Source organism: Heteronotia binoei, chromosome 13 (genome assembly GCF_032191835.1).
Source record: "Heteronotia binoei isolate CCM8104 ecotype False Entrance Well chromosome 13, APGP_CSIRO_Hbin_v1, whole genome shotgun sequence".
Lineage (NCBI taxonomy): Eukaryota > Metazoa > Chordata > Lepidosauria > Squamata > Gekkonidae > Heteronotia > Heteronotia binoei.
In genome coordinates, this window is record NC_083235.1 from 35,155,136 (window position 1) to 35,178,651 (window position 23,516).

The 23,516-nt window shown below is 45.1% G+C and overlaps 1 protein-coding gene across 1 annotated transcript; it reads right to left on the bottom strand.

Moving 5' to 3' along the window:
* Positions 1–7,183: 7,183 nt before the first annotated feature.
* On the bottom strand, positions 7,184–22,607 carry LOC132581042 (retinol dehydrogenase 16-like). Its single transcript, XM_060252080.1, has 4 exons — positions 22,293–22,607; positions 17,280–17,538; positions 13,915–14,069; positions 7,184–7,401 (listed from the first exon to the last, which is right to left on the bottom strand). The coding sequence occupies exons 1-4, from the start codon at positions 22,603–22,605 to the stop codon at positions 7,184–7,186; spliced, it is 945 nt and encodes a 314-aa protein (XP_060108063.1). The 5' UTR covers positions 22,606–22,607.
* Positions 22,608–23,516: the final 909 nt, after the last annotated feature.

Sequence of the window (23,516 nt, forward strand, 5' to 3'; positions counted from 1 at the left end):
CCTTAGTTACCTGATTGGACTTCCAGGTAACAATGGGCCTAGGGGGAGGCTCCAGGATGACCATTAAGGGAAAGAATGGGAAAAATTATTAAGGTGGGGGGTACTTAAGTCTATCAAACTTATCTAAAAAGGTGACGATAGATGGCCAAATTGCTACCTAGGTAACACCCGGTCTATACAAAGAAACTTGGCTCTGGGTGAAGATGTTCTTCCTCCTCTTCAATCTTCTATTGGCACCAGTCTTTGTTTTGAGTTCCGTTCGACAAAGGCTTAGCTGGTCTGACAGGATCCACGCCTAAGATAAGCTTGATGGCTTTATGCATAGGTGACATCTGTTGAGTACGTGAGCCTCCCGCTTCACTGTTATGGAGTCTGGCACTGCAGGAAGATAGCCGCTGGTGGTGTTAGCCTCCCAAGATGGATTCTATGGTTGAGGCTGGAAACTGCTTGCCTGGACAGTTCCTGGCGGCGCACCTTCTTCCGCTACAACAGCCGAGATGGGGATCGCATGGAGCGACTGGAAACCATCTGTTTTCCTGGTTAGCACTCCTCAAGGGACACGGAGTGCTGCTGCAATGTTGTGGCTGTTAGTACTCATAAGTCCCTTCCAGTCTGGTAGACAAAACCCACGTTCTCCAGGTAGATGTGTGTGAGTTGAGTCTCAGGGCACCCTGGCAACCAAACGGGTGACTACAATGCTCCGGAAATAGGGGTATTATTCTCACATTAAATGCTCCAGACTGTAGTCTTGTGCTAGAAGTAAAATACTATTTTCTGCTGGCCAGCCAGGCTGCTCACATGAATTGTTCTAAAAATCATTCCATTTGCTTTTCCCCAAAGGGCAAGCAGCTGCTCCAGGCGCCCAGCCTTGTACGTGGAGAAAAGGTTTAGCACAAGAAAGGCCACTCGCCAAACTTGCTTAACATAAGAGCCACATAGAATAAATGTCAGAAGGAAGGAAAGTATATAGTTGAGGGGAGAAGTGGAAGGAAAGCAACTTTAAATGCATTCTCCAAGTCGCTGGCTGGCTTGGTGAAGTGATTTGAAGAGACAAATGCCTTCTCCAAGCTGACAGACAGGGTGGTGGGGGCTTTGAGAGCTACACAATATATGTGAAAGAGCCACATGTGGTTCTCAAGCCAGTTTGGCCACCTTTGGTTTAGCATTTCCCAGGACTACAGCCTTGGGCCCTCATCCCTGTTGCTGCTTTTAGACTTTATGAAGATGGGATATTCTAATCATGGCTCTCTTGGCCTTTAGATGCATAAGCATCTGGGGGGATGGGGGGCCTCATAAGGGTTTATTTTTATTTTATTTTATTTATTTATACCTCATCCTATCCCATGAGTGAGCTTAGGGCAGCTTACAACAGAAACCCACCAAAACAATAAAAACAGTTAAAACTGTAAAACAATGAATGGCACAATACAATAGGAACAACAAGCCATTCCTCATGGCAGACAGAGATGGGTGCCCCACAAAGCTCCAGTGCCCATAAACTTAGATAAGGAAATACAGATGGAGTCATGGGAATATTTATGGAAGAACTCTATGAAGATATCGACATGTTACAATATTAAAGAAAATTATATAGGTGGTATATGACACCTAAGAAATTGGCAAAAATGAACAATCAGGTGTCGGATAGATGTTGGAAATGTAAAAAACAAGAAGGTTCTTTCTACCATATGTGGTGGACTTGTGAAAAGGCAAAACAATTTTGGCAAATGATTCAGCAAGAGATTTTGAAATTTTTGGGTTATAATATCATGAAGGCACCAGACATCTTTCTGTTGGGATTACAAATGGAAATATTTCCGAAACAAGATAGAACGATAATTTGGTATATGCTTTCAGCTACACGGACATTATATGCGCAGATGTGAAAGCAAGATAAAATACCAGAAAAGTGGGACTGGATTTTAAAAGTTATGCATTGGAGTGAAATGGACAAGTTTACAAGAATCTTAAAAGAATATGATCTAGAGAAGTTTAAAAATGAGTGGAGAAAGTTTCAAAAATATGTTGAATAACAATGGAATGTTAAATGACATTTGGTGATTTTTGACAATGGTTGAACTCTAAAGGAATGATAAATGGATTACAGTCAAAAAGCGAGACTATGTGAACATATTTTTTTTTGATAAATACTAAAGGATTATTATGAAGATGGATTACAATTATAACATATGGGTTTTTTCCCTATTCTTTTTTTGTTTTAAGATTTCTTTATGAAGATTCTTCATAAAGATATGTCTAGATATGTCTTAATCAAGGGCATACATATTGCATCCAGTGTCTTATTGCATGCCACATGGTCCAGAATTGATCAAGATAGGTGTAACTCTTGGCACATAGGCTCTGACCTTACACCTATCTGGATCAATTCTGGACCATGTGGCATGCAATAAGACACTGGATGCAATATGTGAGACATAAGGCTGTAGAATAAGAGGCCTCAAGAATATCTTTAAGCCTTGTCACTTCATTAAATTTCCTTGTGGTCCAGCATTGTTCTATTGTTTTATTCTATTCTGTAGTATGAGTCAATATATGTACCTTTCTGACCTCTGAAGAAGACAAGTCTAGGTCGAAACGCGTCAGATCAAGTTGAGTGGGTTCCCATTGTTGTTTTATGACTGTACATAGGATAGAGGCTTATGATGGGCCCTTAAATGGTTTTAGCTTTCTACAATAAATACATGTATGTTGGTTTAGGATTTATTTTACAGTTTGTTTTTAATGTTAAATGTATTGTTATTTTGCTGTTGTTAGCCGCCCTGAGCCTGCTTGGCGGGGGAGGGCGGGATATAAATAAAATTTTACTTTACTTTACTTTACTTACTAATGGTTGGTCCTTTATTTGCATATTAAACTTTCAGGTTTCTTACTCCAGTTTTTGGATTAAGTTTCTTTCCCTTTATTTTTCCTTTCATGTCAAGTTGGACATTGGAAATTGTGATACAACTGGAGTGAAGCTATTGAAATTTTGGGACTATATTTTATTGTGCTTTTCTCTTTCCATGTTGGAGTATTGTAATGTTATATTGGTCATGATCACAAACCCAACAAGGTAGAAACTGGATTTCTGTATAGAATAAATTGTAATTTAATGCTTTTAAGATACATGAGTGACATCTAGTGGTCATAGGCAGCAGTTCTTTTTTTGTAATTTTGCCTGCACGCTGGCTTCCTCCTCTTTCTTGCTTATTCATTGTACAACAAAATAAAGCTTCACTAAAGAATTTTAAGAACAGGTTATAAAAGCATCACATATAGTTCCAGTGGCAGTTCAAATGCACAGAATAAAACAAACCAATTTGGTTGCAAAACTTACTCAGTTCTACAGCAAAGATGCTGGTTTCTCATATTTAAAAGCAAAGGTATTCCAGAGCATACAGTGATAGTCCATGGGCAACATGGATGGGGCAAGGGGGAGGGGGAGAACAGGAAATGCAAAAGGAAACATGTACTATCCTATCATAGGCTGTACTTTATACAAAGGCAGGCCAGGTTCTCCTGATCATACTCGACCAATCCTAGGGCTGTCTCTGGGGTACATTCTGGATGTGAACAGATCACCCCCTCCCCTACTCATGCATAGTAGCATTCAAATCAGTAATATATGATTCAGGGGAGTACCAATCCCCATAAAGTACTGTGTTATCGAATTGTTGAGATTAGAGACTGAACAGCGGTTCCAGGGCTGGTGCGTCCATTAGGCAGCCTAAGGCAGCTGCCTGGAGCGCTGCTATGGGGGGAGGGTGCCAGTTTTGGCCTGCCCATGCCTCCAAGATGAGAGAAATAGCAAGCTTGGAGGTGGCTGCCATGGGGCTTCCAGGCTCAGCGCACATGCATCACTTGCTCCCCATCACTCTGCCCCTTGTGTCTGTGCTTCAAAGTACAGACATGAGGGGTGGAGTGATGATGTGTGCACGCATGTGTGCCCTGAGCCCGGAAGCCCAATAGCAGCCACCGCCGAGCTCACTCGCCAAGGAGGCAAGGGATGGGGTGGGGGTGCCTGGCCTGGGGTGCTGGCCTTTCACAGGCTTCCCAACACTGGCACTGGTTCAAGACTAGAAGGAAACCATGCACCTTAATTCCTGTCAAACGTAAGTATATTGGCATATTACTTAAACCTCAACATAGGTGTGCGGGTTTTTTGCAGATACGGAAAATGAGATTAAGCTGCAATTTAATAAATATTTTGTTGCTGCGGATGAAAGGGAAGGCCAAATTTAACACTGCCTTTCTAATTTATAATTTCTAAAAAAAAAAAAGAGCAAGGACATAGTAGGCCCATTGCGAGGGCAAGAAAGTGAAATTATAACAGGTAATGAAGAGAGGGGGGAACTGCTCAATTCCTACTTTTCCTCAGTCTTCTCTTCTGAGGGGAATGGTGCTCAACATGGCAAAAACAGAACATATAAGGAGGATATGAAGTTTCAACCTAGGATCAGCGTAGGGGTAGTACATAAACACCTAGTTTCTTTAAATGAAACTAAGTCCTCAGGGCCAGATGAATTGCATTCAAGGGTTCTAAAAGAGCTTGCGGATGTAATTTCTGAGCCTCTGGCTATTATTTTTGAAAATTCTTGGAGAACAGGAGAGGTGCCAGAAGATTGGAGGCGGGCGAATGTTGTCTCCATCTCCAAGAAGAGGAAAAAAGAGGATCCTGGTAACTACCGACCCGCCAGCTTGACGCCTATACCTGGAAAAGTTTTAGAACAAATCAAAAAACAGTTGGTCCAGGAACATTTAGAAATAATGGATGTGATTACTAAGAGCCAGCATGGTTTTTTCAAGAACAAGTCATGTCAGACTAACCTGATCTCTTTTTTTGAGAAAGTGACTACCTTGCTGGATTGGGGGAATGCTGTAGACATCGTTTATCTTTATTTCAGTAAGGCTTTTGATAAGGTTCCACATACTATCATTGTTGACAAGTTGGTAAAATGTGGTTTGGATCCTGTTACCGTTAGGTTGACAGATCGCACCCAAAGTGTCCTTGTGAATGGTTCCTCATCCTCTTGGAGAGGAGTGACAAGAGGAGTGCCTCAGGGATCTGTCCTGGGACCTGTTTTGTTCAACATCTTTATCAATGATTAGGATGAAGGAATAGAGGGGATGATTATTAAATTTGCAGATGATACTAAATTGGGAGGGGTTGCAAACACAGAGGATAGAAACAGGATACAGGATGACCTTAACAGGGTGGAAAACTGAGCTAAAACCAATAAAATGAATTTTAACAGGGATAAATGTAAAGTTCTGCATTTAGGTAGGAAAAATCCAATGCATGGTTATATAATGGCAGAGACTTGTCTTAGCAATAGTTTGTGCGAAAAGGATCTAGGAGTCTTAGTGGATCATAAGCTGAACATGAGTCAACAGTGTGAAGCGGTGGCTAAAAAGGCAAATGCAATTTTGGGCTGTATCAACAGAAGAATAGTGTCCAGATCACAAGATGTGATGGTATCGCTTTACTCTGCTCTGGTAAGACCCCATCTGGAGTATTGTGTTCAGTTTTGGGCACCACAATTTAAGAAGGATATAGACAAGCTGGAACGGGTCCAGAGAAGGGCGACGAAGATGGTGAGGGGTCTGGAGACCAAGTCCTATGAGGAAAGGTTGAAGGAGCTGGGGATGTTTAGCCTGGAGAGCAGGCAGCTGAGAGGTGATATGATCACCACCTTCAAGTACTTGAAGGGCTGTCATATAGAGGATGGTGTGGAATTGGTTTCTGTGGCCCCGGAAGGTAGGACCAGACCCAGTGGGTTGAATTAAATCAAAAGAGTTTCCGGCTCAACATTAGGAAGAACTTCCTGACCATTAGAGCGATTCCTCAGTAGAACAGGCTTTCTCGGGAGGTGGTATGCTCTCCTTCCTTGGAGGTTTTTAAACAGAGGCTACATGGCCATCTGACAGCAATGAAGATCCTGTGAATTTAGGGGGAGGTGTTTGTGAGTTTCCTGCATTGTACAGGGGGTTGGACTAGATGACCCTAGAGGTACCTTCCAAATCTATGATTCTATTATTCTTACCAGAGAAGGATACTAGAACAAATAACCGCTTCAAAACAGACACAGATCTTTGGCTTGACCTTCACAGATGAAAACTTGTTCCAGTTAAGTAACAATGACATAAAGATGCTGGATCTTGCCTCCCAGCACTGTTGTCTCTATATGGAGGTTCCCTTTGAGGATGCTGCAGTGAAACATTACATGACATAAGGCTGGATTACAAATTAGACAGCAAAGAGAGACAGACAGAGATGCACAATAAAGATAGGAGTCACAACAGAAAACATTCAGGCAAAGGCCTTTTGGGGTGACCTCTGCCATAATTCTATACTGAGGTAGCCAAGTGAAAGAGAGGTTCCTCTTCTTCACCCTTCACCATCCAAACAATCAATGGGACAATCCCATCATGCTTTTGTTATTGGGGTTAGCAGAGCTTTTTTTGTAGCAAGAACTCCTTTGCATATTAAACCACCCACCCCTGATGTAGCCAATCCTCCTGGAGCTTACAGTAGGCCCTGTAAGCTCTTTCAGGACTGGTTACATCAAGGGGGGGTGGCCTAATATGCAAATGGATTCCTGCAACAAAAGATGCTCTGGGGGCTAGTTAGGAGCTTCTCCCCCTCCCTCCCATACACATACAAAACAGAATTATGAGAAAAATGCTGCATTGCTTTCCAGAAGTCTCGATTAGAGCCTAGAGACTTCACGGCTTTGATTCACTTGCTCAGGGCCCCATATTGTAGGGGGGTGCATGGCCAGCAAGGGTGATACAAAATGATCATGGTAAATAAAGTCAAAATGGAATTTGTGGTACATTTTTGAAGGGGTATGTCCTGCAAATATTAGGTGCATTATGCTTGGGTGGGAATAAAGAGTGGGGGGAGAGGGTTTCCCCTTCTTGGTTCCCACCTACCCACCCCCGAGCCCCAGAATTACTAAAACCACCACAACCTTGGTTTTGACATTTGTAGTACTATGGGGTAATATCCATATAGTGTTGCTGCTGGGAGGATTGCTCTTCTCCCACAATTCTATCAAGCGACCTGACCCTTTGCTGTTAGAAAGAGTGGCTAAGACATGGCATATCTCAGTACAATGTCAAAATCATTCACTATGTCCTATCCATAGCTCCTGGGAGTGTACAGAGAATAAAAACTCACCTATGTAGTCTGTGATGGTTTGGGAAATATGTAGGAAGTCAAAAAGTCAACCACGCAGCTTGGCAAATAGGAGGCAGGAATAAAAATGCTCTTGGCCCACAAGCCTGCAGAATACCGACTGCGAGGGTAGCAGGATTTCAGAGCATGTTCAATGCAATTAGTGACCAGGGAAAGGTTACTGCTTCCCAAATTAACGATCACTTTGGCTATTTTGCAATCTGTGCGTGAGAAAGAATATGCACAAGAAAAGTCAGTCCTTACCCCCATAGATCAAAAGAATAAAATATTAACCTACTGGATATTTCATGTACAGTACTGTCTACTGAGAATAGTGCCTGGCTGTTTGCAGGGATAATTTCATAGAAAAAGGGGTGCCAGATCTCATTAGCACAACTCATTTGCATATGCCACACACACCCAACATCACCAGAAAGTGGATTAAATTATACTAGCTCAGCATCTACCTTAAAATGCTTCTTGAATTAGAATTGTCATCATGAAACCGTACTCCCTCCCATCATACATTTTAAATTACTCTCTATGTGACCACAGTGGCATGATGAAGATTTCCATCAGTCTGCTTTCTATATGTTGGTTATTTTCCCATTTTTTGTGGCAGAAAGCTTGTCAGATCTTAGAGTTCAGCAAAATTCTCACAGGGGGTTTGAACAATGGAGTCCAGAAACAAGGGGGTGGGGGGGGGGAGGGGGGTTAAGAAAGAAAGAGCACAATAAAAAATAGAAGTTCCAGAGCTCTGCTCCCGTGAGCTCCTGCCCAAAATGAGGCCTGGCTTTTTGCACACATTGACCCGTGGGGCTCCGCAAGGTTCAGTCTTATTCCCCATGCTATTTAATATCTACACGAAGTCACTGGGCGAGGACATCAGGAGTTATGAGCTGCAATGTTCCCAATATGTGGATGATACCCAGCTCTAAATTTCTTTTCCACCTAATTCCAGGGATGATGTTCTGAACCAGAGCTCAGAGTCAGACCAGTTCCGCATTTGATGTTGTTCCACCCTGGGCTTCTGTCTTCATCAGATCAAGCAATCCACTCCCCACCAGTTGCTGCACAGCCTCATTTTGACCCACAGCTCCCTCCAATTTCCCTTCACATCTACTTGATCTTGTTTTTTAGTGATCAAGTGAATGCAAGGGAAATTAGAGGGAGCCGTGGGTCAAAGTGCAGCCATGCAGCAGCCAGTGGGGAATCAAGTGCTTGATCTGACGAAAGCAGAAGTCCAGGGGCAGAGCAACTGCAGTATTGGTCTTAATAATGGGTCTGAATGATTATGATGATTTGATTATAATACAGTTAAAAACAATACAACAATTACAATTTCCTTACCCCAAGAGGAGTGAATAGGAAAGGCCAGGCTGACTAAACCATTGCTGTCCTTGACCATAGGACTAGCAGAACATCTGCCTTACAAGCCCTGCAGAATTGAACTAGGATGAGGACTGAAACTTAATCCTGACCAAACAGAAGTTCCCTGGGCTAGTACAAAGGCAGACTAGGGGCTTCAGATTTCTTCTGTCTTGCATGGGGTTTATACACTCACTGAAAAGATAAGCTCAGGAGTTCAGAAGTGTTACTCAACACAGAGGTCACCTTAGATAATGCACCTTAGAAAACAAGGTGGCTGCTGCGGTTTGGAGTGCATTTGGTTAGCCCCAGCTGGTGCATCAACTGAGTCCATTCCTGGGTCAGTCATATATGATCCATGCCTTAGTTACCTTTAGAGCGGACTACTGCAGTGATCCATGCCTTAGTTACCTACAGTGATGCCTACAGTGATCCATGCCTTAGTTACCTTTAGAGCGGACTACTGCAATGCACTCTAGTTGGAGCTACCCTTGAGGAGTGTTTGGAAGCTGCAGCTAATGCATGTGATCCCCATATTACAGCACCTGAACTAGCTACCAATCAGCTCCCAAACCCAGTTCAAGGAGCTGTTTTTGATCCTTAAAGCCCTACATGGCTGGGCACCAGGGTATCAGAAGGACCATTTTCTATTGTTTGTTCCTGCCCAGGAATTAAGATCAGGAGAGTCCCTCCTGTCCATCCCATCAATCAAAAAAGCTCCTTCAGTGGAAACACAAGAGAGGGCCTTTTCTGTGGCAGCCCCATGATTATTATCCAGGCTCTTTAGATCTTTAGGAGGCATTACAGATGGTTTTATTTAGGACAGCATTTGATTAAAGCAGCTCTAAAATTGTTGGTTTTTTGTTTACAAATATGTGGCTTTATGCTTTTTATGTGATCTATTTTTGATATATTTTATTGATTTGGTAAGCTGCCCTGAGCTCTATAGAGATGAGGGGTAACTAATAAATGTTTTCAATAGGAAGACAGATAGGTAAAGTACTTTACATAAAGCCACTATGTATGCACTACTCAAACAACCCAAACCAGATCTGCACCATGATATAAAATGACAGAGAATACAATAAAACTCCAGGGAAGGAAGGAAGGATTATATGAAGAGGAAGCTCAAGTGGGGAGACAGGGAAGAAGAAAAATAAAGAGAGTAGATATCCACAGTGGGGAGAAGCCCACTCTCACCCGCAGAGAAAACTCAAGTACTGGGGGCATCGTTAAAAACAGGGGGGAAGAGAGAAAATAAAAGCATCACAACAGATGGGTAGGAAGGACAGAAAGGATATTCCAAAGACAGCAAAAGCAGTTTTCCTTTGGGATATTCAACCTCAGGCATCACTGAACATTGCCCTCTGTCAGCCCCCACCCGACCCCGCTGTTCTGCCCCTGCTTGCCCATGCCCATTCATATTAGCCAGGGTGCAGCAGCAATGGGAATTAGAGGAAGGCAGTGAGCTTGGACAGAAAGGGAAAGGAGGGGCTTTTCTTTTCCTGCGCCTACCTGAGCTTTCTAACAGATGCCCCCAAGAGGTGAGGAAATTGACAGGCTTTTAACTTGCTCGCTAGCCAGCTTGCTCCTGTTCCACACTGCTGTTGCAGCAGCGGCAGCAGCAGCAGCAGCTGGGATGCAGGTTTGGGCGGGGATATAAGGGCTTTTCTTCCCCCACACTGCCAGCTGGGTTGTTCTTGTCACAGACTGCAGTGGGGGAGCTCATGAGGAAAGAAAATCAAACAGGCTTCAGTAGGAAGGGAAAAGCTTCTCTTTCTTTCTGGGGTCTCGGGATGTACAACTGCTCGGCAGGTGAGCAACTCTGCTGGCTTGTGCAGTGGAGAGCTTTGCTTTCACCTCTTCCCCTCCTGACTGGGAAGCGTAATGGCCAAGATCACTGCCAACCCACTTTGTTAGGCAGGCGGTAACAATCCTACTGTAGATGTAGCTGCCTCAGAAGAACTCCCCCACCCTGCATCACACCTGACTTTCAGTGACCAATCAGAAGCCTGAAAATTCCTCTTGACCTAGCCCACTTTCTAAAACTTTTTCACATGCACGATGAAAGATGTGCATGGACACCATTCTGCCCATGGGAACTGTATTGAGAACCCATGGTATACCCTGACTGGCAGCTGTTCTCCAAGATCTCTGGCAGGGGTCTTTCAGATCACTTATGCTACCTGGTTGCTTTTAACTGGAGATGCCAAGAATTGAACCCCGTGACTTTCAGCACATAAGGCACAAACTACCACTGAACCATGCCTCCCCAATAACAATGCTGGCTTTTTTTCCATATGAGCAGGTTTGTAAGTATTCAGGAATTCAAGAACATTTTTTCCCTGTACACTAGTATCAGTTTTATACTAATCTAATAAGCATGGCTTTCCCCCAAGAACTTTGAGAACTGTAGTTCAATGAAGGTGATCAGAATACCCTGTTGGAGATCCCCACCCTTTCCCACACACACAGCTGTGCTGCCCAGGGCTCCTTGGGAAGACAGGACATTAACCCAGTTTGTCTGTAATGTAGAAATTCTTTGAATCATATGTCCCAGGGGCTGATTCCCCTTCCAATTGCTGTTACAATGTGTGTGTGGGGGCGGGAAGCTTCTTGATTCTCTGCTCCTACCATTGTTTGGGATTATTGCTGCTGCGCAAACTGATAAAACAACAAACATAGTTCAGAGGAATGAACGGATGGGCAGCCCTCAGGCCATGTCCAGGTGTGTCACAGGAACTGCAATCAGGCCTGTGATACAGTTCCTTGTTGCGAACTCATTTCCCAGGTACAGGGGAGCCCAATTTAGGTCAAGACCATATCCACAGCCATAGAGCATGCCTTCCTCCCGTGCATTTTCTGACATGAAATAGCCCACTGGGGGAATCTGTGTGTACCGCATCAATATATATGTTTGATACTGCAGCTCTGCATACAAGAGGATCTGGAAGGGAAAGGGTTAAGAGAATTCTCTGTCTCTCTGGGGTTCCTGTGGCAGTTGGCCCTACCAGGGCTTTTTTTTGTAGCAGGAACTCCTTTGCATATTAGATCACACACCCCTGATGTAGCTAACCCTCCTAGAATTTACAGTAGGCCCTGTATTGAGAGCCCTGTAAACTCTTGAAGGATTGGCCACATCAGGGGTGTGTAGTCTAATATGCAAAGGAGTTCCTGCTACAAAAAAAGCCCTGGGCCCTACCTTCTCAAAGTTAGATGTTGAGCCTCTTTGGCCATTGATCTTCTGTTTTCTGTCTTATATAGGACCTCTCTTCTCTTTTTTATCTGGGCTTGGAGCTGCAGCAAGTTAACCTTTTTGAAGTTAATAAGTTAAATGTACCTACATGAATATGTCATGTAAGATGTGTTTCTGTTTTTACAGGTAAAATTTCTTGTTACCTTTGGAAAATATTATCCTTGTAATTTGTTTGAACAGCATTTTCTCCTTAACCAGGAAATGGGGTAAGTCAAGGATACTGCGTAAAACTTCTATGCTTCCAAAGCAATTTTTTTTTTAACATTTAACCCATTACATTTGGGGCCTATAGCAAGACCTCAGAACTATCTCAGGTTAGGAAAATATGTGTTTTTGGGGGGGAGAGACATAAGTACCTTCTTCCCCACACACCCAATCTAAGCTAACCCTAATTTTTTTAATAGAATCATAGAGTTGGAAGGGGCCACACAGGCCATCTAATCCAACCCCCTGCTCTGTACAGAATCAGCCTAAAGCATCTCTGACAAGTGCTTGTCCAGTCGCTGCTTGAAGAATGCCAGCAAGAGGGAGTTCACCACCACCTTAGGCAGCCAATTCCACTACTGAGCTGTCCTTACTGTAAAAAAAAAATTGTCCCTAATATCTAGACGGTATCTTTAAACCCACTATTGTGAGTCCTCTCCTCTGCTGCCAATAGGAACAGCCCCCTGCCTTCCTCTAAGTGACAGCTTTTCAAATACTTAAAAGAGAGCAGTCATCCCCACCCCGCCCCCACCTCCTCTTCTCCAGACTGCACATTCCCAAGTCCCTCAGCCTTGTAGGGCTTGGTTTCCAGGCTCCTGATCATCTTGGTTGCCCTGATGCTCCATTCTGTCCACATCCTTTTTGAAGTGAGGCCTCCAGACCTGCACACAGGTGCAGCCTGAGCAATGTGGCATACAGTGGCATCTTGAGATCTGGATGTTATGCCCAGGCCCAATGCCTAGGTTTCTGGCCCCCTAAGCCCCCGCCTCCCTGCCCCCACTACGGGGTGGCATGGCAAAGGAAGGCAGGTTCTGAGGAGTGCATGGACATGCTGCCATGCCACTTGCCTTCCTGCCAGGTCTATGCTTAGCACAGACCCAGGAAGGTGAGAGTGGCATCGTGGCATGTGTGCTCCGAGGAGTGCATAAGCATGCCGTCTTGCTACCCTGCCACTCTGGCCTTCCTGGGTAAGAACATAATAACATAAGAGAAGCCATGTTGGATCAGGCCAGTGGCCCATCCAGTCCAACACCCTGTGTCACACAGTGCCCACCCCCCCCCCCAAAAAAAAGTGTCACCAGGAGGTCCACCAGTGGGGCCAGGACACTAGAAGCCCTCCCACTGTTGCCCCACCCAAGCACAAAGAATACAGAGTATCACTGTCCCAGCCAGAGAGTTCCAACAATACGTTGTGGCTAGCAGCCACTGATGGACCTCTGCTCCATATGTTTATCCAATCCCCTCTTGAAGCTGGCTATGCTTGCAGCCGCCATCACCTTCTGTGGCAGTGGATTCCATGTGTTAATCACCCCTTGGGTGAAGAAGTACTTCCTTTTATCTGTTCTAACCCAACTGCTTAGCAATTTCACTGAGTGCCCTTGAGTTCTTGCTTAGCACAGACCCAGGAAGGTGAGAGTGGTGGAAAGAGCATGTGAACTCCTTGGACCCTGCCTTCCCTTGCTGTGTGGCAAAGGAAGGAAGGCTTTGAGAAACACATGCACTGCCCCAGTGCCCCTTCTCTACTGCCTGTCTACAGGCTGCAGCACTCCTGGTGGGCAGCAGCAAGGGTGAGCACTAAAGGGAAGAGGCACCAGGGGCAGTGAGGTGCACAGCCACCCCTGTGACCAGGTGGTGCCCTAGATGGCTGCCTGCCTGGCCTACTGGACTGTGCTGGACCTGGTTATGCCTTTGTTGATGCCCCCCCCGATTGCATTAGCTGAGGAGAACTAACTTCCTGGGACCTGAGTTCTCTGTGGGGGGGGGGGGGTTACATTTCATGGCTGATTGAAAGTTCCTTGTGCCAACCTGAACACAGCCTAAGGACTTTATTACATGTAGTTAGGCACCCAGTTACGTCTAAATGGTTACAAACACAATCATTATGATCTTTGTCCCTTCAACTCACAGCGCTTAATGAAGTTTTCTCCATAAATTTCTCTGATGTCAGGAGGAAGCTGTTCCCATGTATTCTTGAAGTGGTTCTGTACATCTATGATTGCAGTCCTGAAAATACCAGGCTCAATAATGCTGACTTGGACCCCAAAAGCATGTAACTCTCGCCTGGATTTGGAACAAAAGCCTTGAAATTAGACCAAAGAGCATTTCCCCTTAATTGGGGGAGAATCAAGGATACTGCAAAAACAAAACTAAACAAACGTTCCTGTGCTTCCATGGCAGATTATATGTATTTTTTACATTTAGCCCAATACGTTCTGACTGGGAGATAAGGACTCAGGGATCTGCATTCCAATTCATATCTGACAAAGGGGATTCTGACTCTCAAAAGCCTATACTCTGAAAATCTTGCTGGTTTCTAAGATATGACTGGGCTTGAATCTAGCACATCAGCTGCAGAATGTTCCAATACCAATAGTTAATTAACATACTAGAGCAGGTGCAGAATAGGATTCACTGAATAAATACATCGAAGTGGCTCTTTATTTATAACATATTGGAGTGATCATTTTTGAAAATGTGAAAACTTTGGGGGAGCATGGCCCAGCATGGATACTGGCCCGAGTCTATAGGGCCAGTCATGTATGAGGTCATCTCAGAGGGGGGATTCACTATGAGGCGACACATTGACCAGTTGCAGTCACATGAGGCACCAGAGGTCAGGGAGGCAAGCCCAGACAACCCGCTGGCTGACACCCCAGAGTCGGAGACAACAGAAACGGAAGTCCCTGCCACAGTGGCTCAGCCACCGCCGAAGATTCAAGGGGCACTGGAACATCCAGCCACACCCGAGACTCCAGGAGAACCCAAACCACCGGTGAGGCACCAACACCACTGGCCCCCCAGCTCACAGCACCCAAGACCGCAACCGCTCCGCCTGCAGCTCCAGTGCTCAGACGGTCAACACGTGAGCACCGCAGGTCTGCACACCTACAGGATTATGTGCAATAGGGCTTGCGAACTTAGGGGGGAGGGACGTTATGTATATGGTTTGTGATTCCTGCCTGGCTCATTGGAGTCATGGGAGCAGAGCTTGGGGACTTGGAAAAATGGACAGTAGGATCCAAATACCTGCTGCCCTACACCAATCACAGGCCCCCTGCCTGTTTGAAGGACCCAATAACGTGCTTGTGCGGGAACCAGTAGTTGTATATAGGTTTGGCCCGTGGGCCCATTCTCCAGTCTTATTTGGGCAGCCTGCACCATGCTGCCTCTAATAAAGAGCTGTTATCACTGTTGCCTTGTCTCCTCGATGCTTTGAACCCACTATATTATACCTTGCAAAGCAAGCTGTTATGCAGAAGGAAGCAAGAGAGAGGGAGAAGGAAACAGATGACAGCCAGTTGCTTGGGGGCCTGATAGGAGCCCTCTAGGAGACTGATTCGGGCCCTGGGTTACATGTTTGACACCCCTGCCTTAGACCATTTTGTAAGTTATTAAGCTTAGAATTGCCTGCTCTGCTTCAGCATCTCATAGAGCATGTTTTAGACAAGGGAGAGAAGGATGTGATTAAACCAGCTTTTCTTTGTCCAGCTGGTTGCCAATCTACTGCTGTGCTAAAAATATGATTGTAACCTTTTTTTCTTTTTAATAAACATTTTAATATTTTGAAGGATGGCAGTAAATCTCTGTGCCACATAGTTCCCCAACTGCCTTAGGCCATGCTATATTAAGAGGGAAACCCTGAGAAGGGGGAACTTGCCAATTCTCCAGGGACCCTCCCCCCTCCCCAAAGAAGGAATTTGGTCTCTGTGGTAACCAGATGCTGGGTGGCAGAGGACCTTGAGGCTGGGCCTCAAAACTGGGAAGGGGGATTGAGAGTCCTGTTCCTCTTAGGACAGCTAAATTGAGCAGGTGGTGGCAGTGCACCCTAGTGGCAGGAAGTGGAATAGCACCCTACAAGAAGTAGCACAAGTCCAGGAGGGGTCTGACAGAACCGGGTCTGTAAGTCAAATCAGGCTGGTTCCATCACACAACCAATTCAGTAAGGATCAGAGTGAAGGCCCTACTGTGTCCTAACTCTCTAGCCCCTCAGAAGGCTTAACTCCAGTTTGGAAGCTACTGCCAGATACCCAGTGGTTCCTCCCCCACTGCTGCAAAAAAGGGAATGGATTTGCTTTATCACAGGCAATCCTTTCAATAAACTGAATTGGACTGGATTTATTTATTTATTTGGCAGACCTGACATGCAGAGGCATTATCAAAGTTGGCATCAGGGATAATGGTTGGGCAACCGCCGGGGCCCCACAATGGCCCATTGCCAATCCTCAACCAAGGTGGAGAGCTACAGGGGGAAGTTACATGTTTTACTTGGATTCTCCCCCATCTGAAAAAAGAAATTAACTCAGAGTCTTCTTGGGCAGTCTCCCATTCCCAGGTGGGAGGGGCAACAGAACAGAAAAAATCAAATGCATTTACCCAGACAAAATTAACCTAGGTAACTAGCACAGATATCCCACAGTCAGTATCACCATTTAGTGCAATCTCAAAAAACACCTAGACAGGAGTGCTTGATTACACTTAACAAAACTACAATACAAGCAGGGCTGAAATAAAAATATATTAAATAAGGTAAATTGAAGGCCATTAATTAGGCACAAGGGCAAGAAAGCAAAAGGGCAAAGAGATTTTAAAGTGCTTGCTAGGTGTCTCTGAAATAATCCTTCAAGATTGCGAAAGTAGGGAAAGAAAAGCGTAAGGCAGCAAAAGAGGAAGTTAATCTTTGACCCACTGGCTCACCGCAACTGCTGAAAAGAGCAACTAGAAGCTTGCTGGAATAAGCATTGAGTCATATACCTTGGAAAATCTTGGGATCAGGTCAAAGGGGCAAATGTGTTTTTTATGAAGGATATTGCTGCAAGAGTGTTAGCAACATCAATGCCATGTATGGAAAGACCCTCCCTGTCTCCTCCTTGTTCCTTTAGTAATATGACGCTTGTAATGATGTATAGGATGCGGGGTTGTCCTTTCCTGTAATTGGGCAGGTGTTCACTGGAAATGATTGTCTGTGACTATAAAACTGTAGACCTTCCTGCAATCGGGGCTCCCAGATGTGTTCAGACATGAGTCTGGTCTGGGGCCCGTGTACACATTAAATAAACCGCTGTTTCTTCCTGATTTTGCCTGTGGCCTTGTTTCTGCCTGACCACCAGCAGCTAAGGTTGCTGCTACAACTAGCACAGATATCCCACAGTCAGTTTCACCATTCAGTGCAATCTCAAAAACCACCTAGACAGGAGTGCTTGATTACACTTAACAAAACTACAATACAAAAATAGGCATACTACTTCTATAGACAAAAATAGGCACTTTTACCTGAGAGAATCAGAGAAGGCTTCCACACCAAACTTGGCTGGGCTGTAGCCCCCTCCATAGTATGCTATTCTTCCCAAAACACTGGACACGTTGACCACTCGACCTCTGGCTCTTTTCACCAGGGGCAGCATTTGCAATGTCACGTCAATCAAACCAAGCAGGTTGACATTTATCACCTTTGCAAAGTCTTCCTTTGTCAAAAGCGCATTGAGTCCTACAGGTTTCCCAATGCCTGCGTTATTCACCAAGCCCCAGAGTCCTGGATGATGAAAAAATATAGCCGTTTAGAGTTCTGATCATCTTTCCAACTTGTTGTAAATGTATTCAAGGACACTGATCTAGTATTTGCTAAATCCAAAGGGATCCACCCCAGACTTGCAGAGGTACCAGTCACGGATAATGGACCAAATTTTACCAGCCAGGAATTTTTAAGGAGTTCCTGTGGAAGAATGGAATTAAGCACATTCAGACATCTCCCTATCTTCCAGCTCCAAATGGCTTAGCTGAGTGAATCATTAGAACTTTTAAAGAAGAAATGAAAAAGATTATATCTGGGACTATGCTGGCTCAATTTCTCTTGACACATAGAATCACACACACATCCAGACCACCATGGGAGTGAGTCCTGCCAAGTTGATGATGGAAGGGAGGTTATGGGCCCACCTGGATTTAAAGTGTCTCACAATAGAAAAGGAAGTGCAAAGGAAACAGACTCTTCAAAAAGGAACCATGATTACCCTGCTAAAGATAGAGACTTGGGAATACAGGATCATGTCTATACCAAGAGTTTTAGTACTTCCCAGCCTATCTGGATCCCAAGTAGGTTTCAAGCACATACAGGGCCTGTATCTTTTAAGGTTAGTTTACAAGATGGTCAAGTCATCAGGCAACATCAAGACCACATCTACAGGAGAACTGATGTGCAAGAGTCTGTGAAAGTGGGAAAGAAACAGGAATGCCTGGAGAACCAGACTTCCCATGGCATTTCAGAGGCAGATGCCTGCTGTAATCTGATGCCCCCTTCCAGTTCACCAGTTAGGAAAGATTCTGAAGAAACTGACCTTTCCACACCCAGGGATATTGAGGCAGCACAAGCACACTGCTAGCCAGTAAGAGCATTATTTGAAATACTATATTCAGGTGATTTCTGAAGAAGTAGAAAAAAATTAAAGAGGGAGGGATGTAGCAAAATGAATAGTAAAGAGTTAACTGGAACCTTATTATGAGTTGGAGGTTGGCCTTCAATTCAGCGGGAGCTGAACCTTTCTGAGAGTTCCACCTCCTCCTTCCCACCTTGTCCATTGAATAGTAGGTGCAGCTGCATAACAATCCCTGGATGAACACTACCACCTATTTTTCTACAAAATGACCCCTGGTCGAAGGAAAACTCCATGCCCTGCAGTGTTCTCTTTTCTTGCTTTCGGTTTCTGTGTTAGTCACAAGTTGGTTGTAATGAAGCAGTTGTGTTACAGTCAGTAATTCACATGGAGTAAATATTTAATTACCACAGTGAGACAGCAAATCTAGTTAGCAGCATTTATCACAGCTTAAAATAGTACAGGTGTTTAAAATGAAATTTGTCATAGTGATCACTTGTTTTAAGTAGTCTGTTGGGAAAGGACTTCTTTTTTGCCTTTCAAAATATGGGAACTCTATCTTAGATTGCTTCCACATTAGTGTTTTGGCCCTCCTCAAGTCTAAAATAACTCTTATTATTTAGAGTTTCCACATGACATTGTGGTATATGTGGCTTCTACCCTGCTTTACCACAATCTTTTGTAAACCTGTTTTGCTATGACATATTTTGAACTGAGGTGGATGCTATGTGGATGAGAAAATACAGATTTTTTTTCTAGTCCCACCCACCTGTCATTTTCCCTTCCCTGCCCCCCACAGCCAGCATTTCCCTTCAAATCAGGAGCTTTTGGGGGAGGATTTTTCTTAATTGATAGTTTTTATATCACTATAAAATTAGAATGCTATAATGATACGTTGGTTACCAATGCAGCAAAAGCCCACAGAGCCTTCTGGTGGTTTGGGAGGGGTGGGGTGAAGCTGCATGAGACTGAGGCAGGAGGACCTGCCATGAGACTGTTCCATTGTCCCTGCAGTTGCCTCCAACATACAGCAGCAGCCTTAGTCAGACTCCTCTCTGACTTTCAAAAATATCTTGATACCCAAACTAGGCTAGACACTTGCTCTGTTAAAAAAAGAACTAAAACCGGGGGGGGGGGGTTAGCAGGAATGCAGTTCCAACTGGCTTGGTGTCAGGGGGTGTGGTCTAACATACAAATGAGTTCATGCTGGGCTTTTTCTACAAAAGTCCTGTGTGAAACAATGATGACATCAGGGGTGTGACCTAATATGCAAATGAGTTCCTGCTGGGCTTTTTAAGCAAAAAAAGTCCTGACTAAAACCAAGATTTTTCAGGCAATGCCATACTCCTGGTTCTCTAGACTAAAGTCTGCCACTCTTAAACACGACACCAAACAGGTATGAGCTTTTGTGTGTAGGCACACTTCCTCAGTTACAGAGAAATGAGAGTTAACAGTTCACATACATATAGGGTTGCCAAGTCCAATTCAAGAAATATCTGGGGACTTTGGGGGTGGAGCCAGGAGACATCGGGGCAGAGCCAGGAACAAGGGTGTGGCAAGCATAATTGAACTCTAAGGGAGTTCTGGCCATCACATTTAAAGGAACCGCACACCTTTTAAAATGTCTTCTTTCCATAGGAAATAATGAAGGATAGGGGCACCTTCTTTTGGGGCTCATAGAATGGGACCCCCTGGTCCAATCGTTTTGAAACTTGGGAGACACTTTGGGGAGAGTCACTAGATACTATACTGAAAATCTGGTGCCTCTACCTCAAAAAACAGCTCTCCCAGAACCCCCAAAACCTCCAGATCAATTCCCCATTATACCCATTAATCTCCACATAAAGAATAATGCTCAGCAGACATGCCCCTCCCCCATTTCTGGCGACTCTGAAGGGGATTGGCCTTTCTACTCACGAGTTGCTGCCAACTTCTTCAAAGTAACACAGACACACCATCCCAAGAGGAAGCCTTTCAATCAGCGACTGAAGCCTCCCGAGGTAGAAATGCACATGGTCCTCTGGGGGTGGAGCTCCGCCCCCCCCCCCCCGCCGGCCAGACTCCCCGAGTAGATGCCACCTGGCAGCCAGAGAGGATGCAAGGACTATGAGTCCCAGCATGCACCTCGCGAAGGGAGGCCGGACTGGAGCGAATAGCAGGCCGGCGGTGGGCGGGTCTTTGTGACCCGGAGGAAGGGAGAAGCCTGAAGCCAGGCAGAGAAAGAGACACGGCGCCGTTCCACCCACCCCCACTTCCAGATTTTTAGAGAGCGAAGGATTGGGCTGCTAATTCAGGGGTCCCCTGGCAGGGCGGGGGTGTTGGGAAGCCTACATACATAGGCAGATTTAGTCTTTGCATATATCAAAACATATTCATTAAGTTGTATACTAATTTGCTATTCACCTATGTACAGGCCCGTAACTACGGTGGGGCCCTGGGGGACAAGCCCTTTCACCTTCACCCCTGGGGAAATTGGCTGGCCCCACCTCTTACAGCCATGCTGCCACTTTTTCACACACCCTTCAGGCAGCAGCAGGTGGCTCTCAGCGGTGCAACTTGTTTCCCCCGATGGGGTGAACACACAGCAGGGGTGGACAGAGCACCAGCTGGGGAGCCCCTTCACCTGCCCCTGGGAGAGAATGAGCTGCAGCAAACACCACCACTGGTCAGCCTCACTTGCCTTGCTTGCCTCACCTGGATCGCTGCGCTCTGTACCTCACCTCAGGCACTGCCCTACAGCCAGCCTGCTAGGTGGGCCCAAGGGCCAGCAGGAGCAGCCCAAGAGCAGGACCCGACACAGCTGCCTGGGAGCAGCACTTTCTCCCAGCCACCTTGTCTGGCCTTGCTGCCACCATCTGCCCACTCAGCTTTTTATTTTATTTTTAAAACTTTTTGTGATGTCATTTTGGGCCATGTGGGCCCCCACCTAAAAATTTCTGGCTACAGGCCTGCTTATGTCTCCAGGTGGGGCTTGGAGATCTGCTTTTACAATTGATCTCCAGCTGGTAGAAATCAGCTCCCCTGAAGAAAATATATAAATTCAACAGGTTTCAATGTGTAAATATGGAACAATACAATCAACACGGAAATGTACTTATTATCACGCCAAAGTGTGTACAAACATATATTTTAGTGACAAAGACTTAACATTTAAACATACAGAGCATTACTGTACATTTAAATGTTGTTAAGTCTTTGTCACTAAAATATATGTTCGTACACACTTTGGCGTGATAATAAGTATTTTTCCAGTGTTGATTGTATTGTCCCCTGGAGAAAATGGCTGCTTTGAAGGGTGGACTTTATGACATTGTACCATGCTGAGGCCCCTCCCCTCCCCAAACCCCACCCTCTCCTGGATCTGCCCCCAAAGTCTCCAGGTATTTTCCAACACAGACCTGACAACCAATGTTCCCTCTAAGCTTCAGTGTCTTGTGAGCAAAAATTCTACTTTGTGAGCTACTGGTATGAAAGCTGTGAGCTACTGCATAAATTAGTGTGCTCTGGAGATCCTTCCTGAGCTAAGACAAAAATGTGTGAACTGGAGGCTAAAAATCTGTGAGCTAGCTCAAACTAACTCAGCTTAGAGGGAACATGACTGACAATCCTAGGCATCAGTGTATATATGGACTGTTAACTTCCATTTCTATGTATCTGAGGAATTGTGCCTACATATGAAAGCTCATATCTTGAAAATACTTTTGTTGTTTTTAAAGGTGTCACTGGACTCAAAAAAAATTCTATTTTAAAAGTATGATAGAGCTGGAGCACACATTCACAAACTGGTCTTTAGCAAGATTCACAGTAGGCCAAAAAATATGCATAATGGTCCAAAAACAGTCATATTATTCTGATGGAGCAAATGCCAGTCTCAGTAGTTACATTTAAAAGATACTGAATGAGAGAAACACTGCACCTTTGTCCCCCACGCATCCTTTCACCCATTCGGTGGCAGCTGCAACACTCTCTGTGCTGGTCACATCCAGGATGGTGGTCTTCAAGTGGTTGGATGTGGCCTTCTCAAGCTCCTCAGCCCCCTTCTTGGTGAGACATCCTGCTAAGACCCTCATGCCCTTCAGATCCAGCTGCCTGGCAAGCAGGTTCCCAAACCCAGAGTCACACCCAGTGATGAAGACATATTTCTCTGTCAGGTTCTCCACGGTTTGTCTCTCCCAGTACCATCGGTAAAGCAAGTAGAGGCCCAGCAAGGCAGCCAGGTAGAACAACATGGCTAAAAAAAAACAGAGGAAAGAATAAGATGTTTGGAGGAGCTACAAATACATTGCTCCCGAGGGGGGAGACAAGTTGGTGGCAAGCCAGGATTCTGCAATGACAGCCAGGTGGCTGGGAAGGAAATGTGGCACTGTCACAGGAGCCTCCCTGAAAAGCCACTGACTCAGACCCTGAGTGTGTGCCATCGCCACATCACTGCCAGGAGCCAGGGAGGCAGCTCAGGACCAGGGGAATCCTACATCCCCAGGCAGGCACAGCAATGGCAGCACAAGGTACAGCAGTGCCTTCCAAACCAAGGAAGAAGAAAGACACCCTGACAGCCAAGGACAGGCCCAGTGGGCATGGCTAGGTCCAGGGCTTTGCTTTGCATCAGAGCTTATCAAGGAGGGCAGAGCCAGGAGGGACAGCAAATGGGGGAGGGCTAGGCAGCTGGGAGGGGTATAAATAAGAAGAAGACTGCAGATTTATACCCCGCCCTTCTCTCTGAATCAGAGCCTCAGAGTGGCTTACAATGTCCCATATATTCTCCCCCCACAACAGACACCCTGTGAGGTGGGTGGGGCTGAGAGGGCTCTCACAGCAGCTGCCCTTTCAAGGACAACTCCTGCGATAGCTATGGCTAACCCAAGGCCATTCCAGCAGCAGTAAGTGGAGGAGTGAGTAATCAAACCTGGTTCTCCCAGATAAGAGTCCACATACTTAACCACTACACCAAAATTTTTTATTAGTTTTCAGAAAGTTAGAGGGAACGGGTAAAAGGGGAATAGAGAATAAAGTTACAACTGTCAATACTACAATAATCTAATCTGCATGTAATATGCTTTCTTAAGGTACAAATATTGTCACATATTGTTATCTCTTTAGATTAAATCATCAACATCTATATATTTCAGTGATTGTAAGTTTT

Bases quoted from the DNA above. Each gene is read 5' to 3' on its own strand.
- LOC132581042 (XM_060252080.1), bottom strand. From the start codon at position 22,605: ATGTTGTTCTACCTGGCTGCCTTGCTGGGCCTCTACTTGCTTTACCGA. The intron at 17,539-22,292 runs GTGCAGTGTTTC...TTCATCATCCAG, and splicing joins AGGATGCGTGGGGGACAAAG to GACTCTGGGGCTTGGTGAAT. The intron at 14,070-17,279 runs GTAAAAGTGCCT...TTCCAAATCCAG, and splicing joins GCCTTCTCTGATTCTCTCAG to GCGAGAGTTACATGCTTTTG.